Source organism: Nannospalax galili, unplaced genomic scaffold (assembly GCF_000622305.1).
Source record: "Nannospalax galili isolate Female #2095 unplaced genomic scaffold, S.galili_v1.0 scaffold713, whole genome shotgun sequence".
Taxonomy (NCBI): Eukaryota; Metazoa; Chordata; class Mammalia; order Rodentia; family Spalacidae; genus Nannospalax; species Nannospalax galili.
In genome coordinates, this window is record NW_008333780.1 from 1967041 (window position 1) to 1978747 (window position 11707).

At 38.6% G+C, this 11707-nt stretch overlaps 1 protein-coding gene and 1 non-coding gene across 3 annotated transcripts in view; both read left to right on the forward strand.

Annotated features, from left to right (window-relative positions):
* The window catches only part of Eps15 (epidermal growth factor receptor pathway substrate 15), a gene marked incomplete in the record, with an annotated part of 149770 nt that overhangs the window by 66951 nt on the left and 71112 nt on the right, over nucleotides 1-11707 (forward strand). For both annotated transcript variants that reach the window (XM_008828458.3, XM_017796995.2), the window contains 2 exon segments: nucleotides 1806-1962; nucleotides 8826-8911. In XM_008828458.3, the coding sequence (XP_008826680.1) occupies nucleotides 1806-1962; nucleotides 8826-8911 (243 nt within the window).
* LOC115069511 lies at nucleotides 2616-2752 on the forward strand. The gene has a single exon (XR_003848774.1). It is a non-coding gene; the product is annotated as a small nucleolar RNA SNORA2/SNORA34 family (small nucleolar RNA).

Below are 11707 nucleotides of genomic sequence, written 5' to 3' on the forward strand. Positions count from 1 at the left end.
TGTAGTCCCAGCACTCGGGAGGCAGAGGCAGGCAGGTCTTTGTGAGTTCAAGGCCAGCCTGGTCTACATAGTGAGTTCAGAGAGAGTTGAATACCAGCTTTGAGTGCCTAAGTTAGGCACTAATACACAATACAGTGTGCTTGGTGCTATGCCCAGACTCCTCATGCCTTGCCTTTCTCATAGTAACTTCCCAAATGTATATCTCCACTTCATAGATGAAGAAACCAAGGCTTGGGACATTAAAAATATTGCTCCAGGTTTTAAGAAATAAAGAGAAAAGCTGGAACTCAAGTTCTATAGTCTTTTCATCAGGCTACAGTGACTTTCAAAGAATTAAATAGTTCAGAAAGCTGAACTTTAAAAAGAAGAAAGTGAAATAGAACAAAGCATTTGCTGTCTCTTAATTGACTGAAGGTTTATTGTTGTGTTTTCTAGTGCTCTTTTTGTTTTTATCTTTAGTTTGTTTGGTTTGGTCTTTTGCACAGGGTCTCCCTATAACCCCTCCCCGCTGGCATAGAACTCACTAGGTAGACCAGGCTGGTCTTTATCACGCAGAGATCTACCTGCCTCTGCCTCCTGAGTGCTGGGACTAAAGGCCTGTGCTACCACGCCTGGCTTCTAGTGCTCTTTCTTTTTTGTCTTTTTGAGACAGGGTCTCCCTGTAGCCCCAGCTGTCCTGGAACTCACTATGTAGACCAGGCTGGTCTTGAACTTACAGAGATCTGCCTGCCTCTGCCTCCTGAGTGCTGGGACTAAAGGCGTGCGCCACCATGCCCGGCTCTAGTGTTCTTTTTAAAAAATATTTTTTAGGGGCTGGAGAGATGGCTCAGCAGTTAAGAGCACTGACTAATCTTGCAGAGGACCCAGGTTCGATTCCCAGCACCCACATGGCGGCTACAAACCGTCCTTAACTCCAGTTCCAGGGGAATCTGAAGCCCTCTTCTGACCTCTGCGGCATTGCACAACACAGGTGCACTCACACACGTAGGCAATACACTCATACACGTAAAATAAAAATAATAAAAAATATTTTTTATTAATTTATTGATTCTTTGAGAATTTCATACAATGTATTTTGATCATATTCAGACCCCCTCCCCCCATCATCACCCCATCCTAGTATCACACCTGACATCATGTACTCTAATCTGTTTAAAAGAATAATCTTTCATTGTGCTTTGACAGTTTCTTACATGTAATATTCTGATCATATTCACCCCAACCCCTCTCTTTTCCCTTTCACACTCTCTCTGCAACATGTCCCCCTTCTACTTTTATATCTTTTTTTTAAAAATAGCTCCCTGGGTTTAATTTGGGTCTCACGTACATGGTTTAGTGTTATTTACTAGATCATGAGCAACTTACCAGTGACTATACCACTGACAAAAATGAGTTCCTTCTTCCAGCAACCATTAACTGTGTGTAGCTCCTCATGTGAGACCCCCCTCCCGATCCATGCTGAGTGTGGATGGGCTCAGTCTTGTGCAGGTCACCACAGCTTCTGTGAGCTCACAAGTACAGCCATGTCATGTCCAGGAGACAGCATTTCCCAGCACCCCTCCCATCCACCAGCTCTTATGATTGTTCTATCCCCTCTTCTGTGATAGTCCCTGAGCCTTGGGGGGTCTTTTGAGTATCTTAATGTTGTGTACCTCTTTGAAATTTGAACAAGCTGCAATCTGGTCTGTCTTTTTAAATTCAGCTAATTATTTTTCTTAAATACATAATCATCATAATTTTTGTCTTGGTATTTTTAAGGTAGTACTTGTAGCATTTATGTACTGTTCATTTGCTTATTTGTATAGGGCATTATGTGACACAAAGAACTGTGGGAAGCTTTCAAAAGATCAGTTTGCCTTGGCTTTTCACTTAATCAATCAAAAATTAGTGAAGGGCATTGATCCTCCTCACATTCTTACTCCTGAGATGATTCCACCATCAGACAGGTCCAGTTTACAAACGGTAAGAGAACCTAAAAGAAAACCTGAGTGCATGGTAAAGGAGCAAGTGCTGTATCAGTTTGGGTGGAGTGATGGGGCAAGAGCTGTACACGGTTGTTGGTTTAGTGTGTACCCGTAAACATGGCCACATGCCTTCATAACATCCTTGAACTACAGCTTGTTAACCTCACTGTTCATTGCACACATGATAGCTGTATTTTCTTATCTTAAATTGAAGGTGTTTTTTTGGTTTTTTTTGAGGCAGGGTATCATATGGCTTACACCAGCCTTGAACTCTATGTGGCTGAGGATGTCCTTGAACTCCTTATCCCCCTGCTTTTACTTTCCTAGTGCTGGGATTAGTGGCATGCACCATACAAGGCTCAATTTTTATGAATAGAGTTAGTGGTGAGATGATACCTGTAAGAGGCAGAGGCAGGCAGATCTTTGTGAGTTCGAGGCTAGCCTGGTCTACATAGTGAGTTCCAGGACAGCTGGGGCTACAAGGAGACCCTGTCTCAAAAAGACAGAAAAAAAAAAAAAAAAAGAATTGTTACATTTTATCTGATCTTCACTCTCACGGAAAATAATACAAATTTGGTAACAAAATCTAGGTGGTGGTGAGTGTTTGGTATCAATTTCACATCAGAACAGCCCTCAAAAAAACAGTATGTGATGGCCCTGAATCAAGGCCAACAGTTTGCTGAAGCTATTGGTTTCAAGCAGGTGCCTAAAGAAATGTCTTTCTGTGACCTGTTGGCCATTTCAGAAATTTGGAAATGTAATGGTCAATTCATTAAAAAGAAACATGTGACTGAAAAAAAAGTTAAATAAATAGATATTAGGAGGGAGATATGATGGGGGATCTTGGGGTGTGTTATAGCGGGGAGTCCCGTGTTATAGCAGGGAGTCGGGGATTGGATATGATCAAGATACATTGTATACATACACGAAATTTTCAAAGAATGAATAAAAATTATTTAAAAGAAAAAAAGAAAAACGGTATGTTGAGGATACATCTATATGTAAGTTTTACCATAGGATGACCCTTGGTTCCTGAGATATATGAGCTTTGTATCTAAACAGCTAGAAGTTAATTTGGTTTCTGGTCAGCAATGGGGGTTTTCAAAACAACTTTATTTCATTTCTTTGTCTAGAAACCTTTCTAAGATAGACCATTTACAATACCCTGATCTAGTAGACCTTTCAGAGTACTCACATACTATAGAATTTAGTTCCTCTTAAAACTAAATAAATAACCAAATGTTGTAGCTTGTACCTGTAGTCTCAGATCTTGAGGAGGCTGAGGCAAAAGAATTTCTTGAGTCTAGGAGTTCAAGACTACCTTGGGCAGTACAAAGAGACCTCATCTCACAAAACACTAACAAAATAAAACATCCCCGCCCACACTTTGTATCCTTAAATAAATCTTTTTTCACCTGTAAGGTAAATATTGCTGTAATGATTTTTCAAGGTGGTAACAGGAGTTGTCAAATATATGCTATGAACGAAGAACTTTCTTTTAAATTTCAATAGAATGTTTCAGTTTTGCATTAATTTTGTAACATGGGTTAAAAAGTACATTTTAGCCAGGCATGGTGGTGCATACCTTTAATTCCAGCACACCAGAGGCAGAAGCAGGTGGATTTCTGTGAGGGCTACATAGTAAGACCCTGTCTCAAGAACAAAGGAGAAAAAAAATCCATTTTAACTTAACAAATGCCAAAATTAGATTTTTTTTCTTCCAAGTAACCTAAATGGAATTTACCACCGCCAGGTACAGAGATTATTGTAGGAGTTTTTGTTCTTTAATAAAATAGCATTTGGTTATCTGCTTTGTGAGTTTTTGGGTGGCGTACTTTGTGAATTTTTTGACTCTTTGATGGATGACATGGGTCCCCTAGTTAGGGAGAAGATTGATGTCCTGCTCCATAGAAAGAAAGGCTACTGATTTATGTTTATGCTTTCTGCCTGCACTTCAACTGTGCAGCAATAGATTTCACATATGTGGGTTTTTTCTTCTGCCTTTGAAATTTATATCCTGAGTCCTATCAACTTCAATTTCAGATAAAACAGAAAATCCTGAATCACTTATGTTTAGTCATTGAAATCTGTATGCTAACAGACACTGAATTGTGGATAGTATACACTTTGTAATTTAGTAAGCTTATTAGATGTCCATTCACCAGAGTGTGCCTTCTCTGTGTGCCAGATTCATTGAGATGGAATTTTCATTGTCTTATTAACTGAAAATTTGACCTTAAAAATTAAAATTTGTATTTATCTGTCACATAATTTCTTTTCTCCTTCTAATTGATTTTTGAAAAGAGGTACTACATTTTCTGTAGCTTGACTAACCCCTTTTCTGAATGTTGCTCTCCTACTTTCTGTGTTTTTCTAGTTTGGACTATTTTTTCCGTCCCACAGCACTCTGATTTTCACCTTCTTGTACAGTCAGTGTCTCTACTCTCAAGGTTAGAGCTTTATTTTATGCCCTTGCTTGTTTTAGCATTATGGTTTTTGGTTTGGTTTACAGGATATAGTTTAAAATTAGAGGGTTTTTATTTAATGCAGTAGTAAACAGCTTTTGTCTCATGCTCCTTGGTCCTGTGTGCATTGTTGCTAACCTTCCCTAGTCCATTTCATCCACTTAAAATCACTAAAGTGAAACTTTTTTGAAATGCACCAAACAATGTAAGAGAAAATATTTCAAAAGAAGGGGGCATACTATGTTTTCTCTGTGTACCTTCATGTGTTTGTTGTGTATAGTAGTAGCTGAGCTTTTTCCATACTTCTTGTTTGCATGCCATTTTAGTCATATAAGGGTGTCACCTTCTGAATTGTTTGTGGTTAAACTAATTTGTTTTACTTTATCTTATCAGATAGTATTTTAATAGCTAAGACTGTCAAATATGAGTCACTTTTTCAAGTTGGAGTGTAGAAGTCATGTGTTTCTTGGTATACTTGCACCTCTCTTAGAAAATTTCTCAGCATTTAAGTGGTAGAAGTTATTTTTGGTGATGAAAGTGTGACCAAATGCTATTTTTTCATTTTGTTCACCTGCTTAGCTATCTGGCTCAGCTTGACTCATAGGTCAAGTTTAAATGGAGTTAAAATGTTGGTGACCCAACCTCCACCTTTTAGGGCCAGTGAGGTGCGCGGGTTCACTCCCCAAGATCCTCAAGGTGGAAGGAGAGAACTGACATTCACAAATAGTCCTGTGACCTCCACATGCACTCTGGTACATTTGAACACAAATAATTGTGAACATTTTTTAAAAATGAGTATATGATGTACTGTGTCTGTGCCACTTGGGTGTGGCGGTCACAGGACCATTTGGAGTTCTCTATCTGTCTCTTCCTGGTTTCTGGGAATTGAACTCAGGAGGTTGTCACCTTTACCCACTGCTGATCTCTCCCACATGAGTTACTAGCACCTGGTCAGTGTTAAACTAGGCATCTCAGTTAAATTCAAAGTGGTGGTCTCCACATGTGGTATAGGGTGGGCCCTGGTGTCTGCTGTCCTCCCCTTTATGGGACAGGTTGGTAGAAAGAGAATCCTATTCCTTCCTACTCACAGGCAAGTTCCTGGACTACACCTGCTGTCCATGAGTTGCATATTGAATAGCAAGTAGCCTGAGCTACAAGATTTGAGTTTCTCATTTGGGGTTTTGTTTTGATGTAGGGTTGTAAGCCCATGCTGGCCTAGAATTCACAATGTACCCAAGGATGACCTTGGGCCCTCCACCTCTCAAGTGATGGGTTTACAGGTGTGCACCACCATGTCCTACCTTTGGCCTTGCTTAGGCTGAGCACCGGGCAAAGAGCCTGCTTGCCATAGATTTGCTCCAAGTTCCAGTGTTGTCTCCCAGGGAGGACCATGGGCATGTGCCGGATGCAGGGGCATGCTAGCCTGGCCACTGGTTGGCAACTGGATTGCCACATTGACTCTAAACTATCAAACTTTTGAAATTCTTCTAACAACAAAAACAAAAAAGACAGTGAATAACTCAGAAATCTATCTTAAAATCTATCATAATTTAACTTAACATTAATAAGGGTCTATATCAGTGGAGTTTAGTAAAATAGTTTAAGTATGTTTGAGTACCAAGTATGGTGATACACATCAGTAATCTCAGCGCTCAGGAGGCTGAGGTAGGAGGATTATAGGGAGTTCAGCGGCAGCCTGTGCTACATAGATACCTCAAGGAAAGCCTGAGCTATATAAGGAAGCACTGTCTCAATCCCCCAGAAGTATATTTGATATAAACTTGTAATATAAAATTGAAAGTATTATTAATTGAATCCATATAGATTAGTTTTAATGTTGATAGTTGTATTAGTTACTTTTCTGTTGCTATGATAGAAACACATGACCAAGGGAAGGGCATGATGGTAGAGATGGCTGGAGAAGGAGCAGAAGCTAAGCACTCACATCTTCAAGCAGGCACAGGAAGCAGAACACTGCTTGAGATCTGGCAAGACTTGAACTTTCTAAACCCGCTCTGAGCTTCATCCCCATGGCCACACTTTCTAAGACCTCTCAAAGCAGCCCTATTGACTGGGGACAAAATGTTCAAATACTTGGAGCCTATGGGGGACATTCTTATTCAAATCATCACAATAGTCAAAACACCTCAATACTAAAATAAAGTTGAGGGGTCTTGGAGAGATGGCTCAGCAGTTAAGAGCACTGACTGCTCTTGCAGAGGACCTGGGTTCGATTCCCAGCACCCACATGGCAGCTAACAGCCATCTATAACGCTAGTTCCAGAAGATCTGAAGCCCTCTTTTGTCCTCTGAGGGCATTGCACAACATGGGTGCACTTACCTACATGCAGGCAATACACATTAAAAAAAAAAAAAAAAAATGGGGCTGGAGAGATGGCTCTGTGGTTAAGAGCACTGACTGCTCTTGCAGAGGACCCAGGTTTGATTCCCAGCACCCATATGCTAGTTCCAGGAGATCTGATGCCCTCTCCTGACCTCTGAGGGCATTGCATGACATGAGTACACTTACACACATCCAGGCAATATACTCATACCCATAAAATAAAAAATAATAATAAAATATTTTTTAAAAAATAAAAAGTAAATAAAAAAAGAAAAAAATTGAAGAAATTATTTGCCAATTTAAAATTTTACTTCTGGCATGATGGTTTTCTAAATTACCTTGTCCTGCAAGTGCCAAAGGGCACAGTATGAAATGACACTTGAGATGGGCGTGGTGGCACCTGCCTTTAGTCCCTGAAGAGACAGGTGGATCTCTGTGAATTCCAGGACAGCCTGGTCTACCACAGTTCCAGACATAGTGAGACCCTGTCTCTAAAAACAAAAACAAAAAACAAGAGAAATGACACTTGAATTTAATTAGAAGACTTAATTAGATTATTAGCTTGGGTTCAACTTTGAGCAATCATTTGTATCATCAGCCCTAAAATGTAGTTAGTAATGTATTACTTTTGAAAATTGAGTGATGGGGATTGTAACACTTTTAAGTTTCCACTGTTGTGCAATTAGGTGATATACATTAAATTCAGAACATAAGTAAAACTACTAAATTTTATTTTCTACTAAGAAGGTCTTCAATATACCTTAGGTTTCACATGTTCCAAAAGTTAATAATTCTGTTATTCATCAATCTGATTGTAGCATTATATATAAAATGTTTAAAGTAGCAGCAGTTAGCTTTTGCCCTGACCTTAGACAGCTAAACAGGACATCGGTGGTAGTTCACAAAAGAAAATTATTTCATTTAGTTTGCAAGGTGGACTGCGCAGAGACCTATTTCTCCAGTTTACAGGTGGAGATTATGTAATTAGTAAAAAAAAAAAAAACAGAATCCAGATTAAACTTAGCTAGGTTTTTCTAGCTATAAGTACCATTCAGAGACCAATTTTGATACCTTCATTATTAAAAGAAAACTCTATGTATTGTGTACATTGGTACCTCTATGTAATCTCAGGACTTGGAGGTACAGGCAGAAGGATCAGGAGTTCAAGGTCACCATTGACCCCATAGCAAGTTTGGGGCCGCATAGGTAAATGAGACTCTGCCTCAAAAAAACAAAAACGGGGACTAGAAAAAGGGCTCAGTGGATAACAGGTACTGTTCTTGCAGTGGACTAGAGTTGAATTCCTTGAACCCATGTTGGGCAGCTCATAACTGTCTATACCTATAGTTCCAAGGGATCCCATGCCTTCCTCTGGCCTTCTCAGTGCATATACACATACAGACACAGAGACATACACATAAAAAAAATCTTTAAAAAAAAGCCAAACAAGTATCAAAAACAATACCACATATCAAAAAAGAAAAAAAAAGCCATATGTAAAAAATGTCATTTATGAAGAGTTTTATAGTGATAGTGATATTTACTATGGAACATGCTTGAGCAGCTGCTTTTACTTTAAATAGAGTACACACTAAAGGTGTTTGTTGAATTGAATAAAATCAGCCACTATTATAAACCTGAGATTCAGCAAAGATTTTTATATTAACTGTATGCCAGGTGATATAAACGGAAAGATCACCATCCATCTTACTACAAATACCACATTTTAGTGGAGAAATTAGTTTTTGATCTAATGTGTGTTTTACTGCAGGATTCTAGATTAGTCTAGGATCAAGTGACAACGACAGTGGAATCTGAGGTGGGGTACATATTATAGAATAACAGCTTTTTAGAGACTTTTTAAGAGAACGGTCTTAATATGCAGCTACAGATATGATTATAGTTATGTTTGTATGATTGTACTGGAGGTTTTATTAAATGAGTTAGAAGTGGTAATAATGCAGTAAAAGGTGATACCTACCTTGTATCTCTGTAGAGCATGTTTAGTGCTTAACATTTATAGTAATAAAAATTCTAACTTTTTGTTTTTAGAACATCATAGGATCAAGTCCTGTTGCAGATTTCTCTGCTATTAAGGAACTAGATACCCTTAACAATGAAATAGTTGACCTGCAGAGGTATGTAAAGTAAAATTATAGCTGACTTTATATTTGCACACACAGAGTAGTATATCCTTGCTTCTGATGCATGGCTAGTAAATGCTACTTTGTTTTATTAAATACTATACTTTTGCTTGAATGGAATCAGTATGCTTCATTTAAATAAATGTAAGGCAACCTTTAATTGCAAGATGTCCTGTTTTACTTTATTTTATATGTATTGCTGTTAAAGAGAAAATCACTACCCAATAAACACACACAGTAGACAGTATCTGAAGGCCTGATCTGGTGGCACAGACCTGTAATCTCAGCTACGTTTGATGCTGAAGTAAGAGGACCAGGAGTTTAAGGCTAACAATTTAGTGAGACTCTATCAAAGTTAAGAAGTACTAGGAGGACTGAACATAAAGCTTAATGGTCGAGTGCTTACCTAGCATGCACAAGACCCTGGGTTCAATCTCAGTACTGCCAAAAAAATTATAATAAAAATAAATTTAATCTTATAATGGATGAAACAATAGTTTTTATTTTTATTTAATTTTTGATATCTGAATAACAGATTAGAGAAAGATTATTTAGCTTTTGTTTTTTGAGGCATAGTCTCATTCAGCCCAGGCTGGCCTTGAATTTGCTGTGTAGGCAAGACTCACTTTGTTTTAATTAATTAATTAATTTATTTATTTTTAATGAGTGCATTGCCTGAATGTATGTGAGTGCACCTGTGTCGTGCAATGCTGTGTGGGTCAGAAGAGGGCTTCAAATTCTCCTGGAACTGGAGTTAAGGACCATTCTTAGCCACCATGTGGGTGCTGGGACTCGAACCCAGGTCCTCTGCAAGAGCAGTGCTCTTAACCACTAAGCCATCTCTCCAGCCCCTTAAGGTTTACTTTGTACTCCTGATCCTCCTTCCAAGTGTTGGGATTATAGGCACCTACCACCATGCCTGCTTATTTAATGAATTTTATGGAAGGAATGTGCTATGTAGATACCATGTCAAATCCGTGTCTATAGTTGGATCCCATTTACTTTTCTAAGCATTTACTTTTCTTAGTGTTCCTCTGTCATCATGGCCATTCTTTCTGTCTTAGCCACTTCCTGTACAGTGTTCCCCCCCCCTTATTTTTTTGGTCTTTTGAGACAGGGTCCCCTTACAGTCCCAGCTGGGAATTGCTATGTACACCAGCTGACCTTGAACTCACAGAGATCTGCCTGAGACTATGCCTCAAAGGCATGTGCCACCAGGCCTGGCCAGACACTGTTCTTCCCTCAGCACTGAGCAGAGTGCTCTAACCTCCCATTGCTGCTTCACTCTTACATTCCTTTTTTCCTCACTGTGAGAAAATACCTGACAGGAGTAGATGGAGGGCGTTTCCAAGGGTATATAGACAGTCACTCATGGCAGAGAAGGCTGGGTGATGGGAAAAGCTCTGTCCAGGAGTGTGTGGTAGAGCTTCTCATAGAGCAGTCTGACCAAGAAACAGACTACACTGGCATTGGAGCTGAGCGCTAACCTTCAAAATCCTACTCCAGTGACCTACCTGCACCAGCCATACCAAGCCTCCACAACCTCCCAGAACACTACTAGCTGAGGACCAGGTATTCAAGTGTATCAGTGTGGTGGATGTTAGCATTTAAACCGCACTTAACATTAAACTGCACCACTTCCTTTCCTCTAACCATATGGTGGGGGTGGGCTTATTTCCCCAGCCTGCCTCCACTTTTATTTTTCTTTGTCTCTGATTTCACTGTCCTCCTTTGCCTAGATAAACCTTTTACTCTACAAATTTCTACTCATATTTTATGACCCAGCTTAATATCTCTTCTAGTAAGCCTTCCTTGAAGTCTTCAGGTTGCTAATTGCTCTTTTCTTTTTCAGAAACTATTCCTTTATTACTTGCTACAGTTTCTTTTTTTGTTTGTTTGATTTTGTTTTTGTGAAGCAGGGTTTCATGTAGCCCAGGCTGGTTTCAAACTTCTATGTAGCCTTGAACTCCTGATCCTCCTACCTCCACTTCCCATGTACTAGGTCTGCTGACATGTATCACCATACCTGGCTCATGGCTTTTTATAGTACATTTTATTTCTTACTTGGGAAATTTTGAATTCCTCATAGACAGGAGCTATGCCATATTTTCATAGAGCTAGAAATTAACACACAAAGTATATGGTACTATAGAATCTCAATAAAGATTAGTGGATTGATGAATCAAAATGTATAAATGCAAGAATGTATTCTGAAATTTATTCCTGAAGAGTTTATAACAGAATTAGAAGTGATGTGGTAAATGTTGAAATAAGGCAAAAGATGAAAATAATATTGGGTGTCTCCAATCTGATAGGGCTAACTCAAAGTTTCAGATTTTGGAGCATTTTGGTTTGGAATTTTTAGATTAGGTATGTTCAGCTAGTAAAGTCTATAGAAATATTTCAAAATTCCAAACTTACAAACCTGAAACACTTTGTTGTCTAAATTCTCATCACTATGAGAATTAAAGTCACTACTAACCTTAAAGTAGTAGACTGATTTTTCATATTTTTGTAGGCCTGTGGGGATTTAAAGAATTGTGGGAAAATATACAGAATACTAAATTTATCTTTTTTTTTTTTTTTTTTTTTTTTTTTTTTTTTTTTTAAAAAAAAAAAAAAAAAAAAAAAAAAAAAGAGGTGACCCTGAATTCATTATGTAGATGAGGCTTTCCTTAAACTCCTGATCCTCTTGCCTCTATATCCCAAGGGTTTACAGGCATGTGCCAATACACTCAGCAAAATTGCTTACCTTAATCACTTTTTAAAAACATTTTTATTTATTTATTT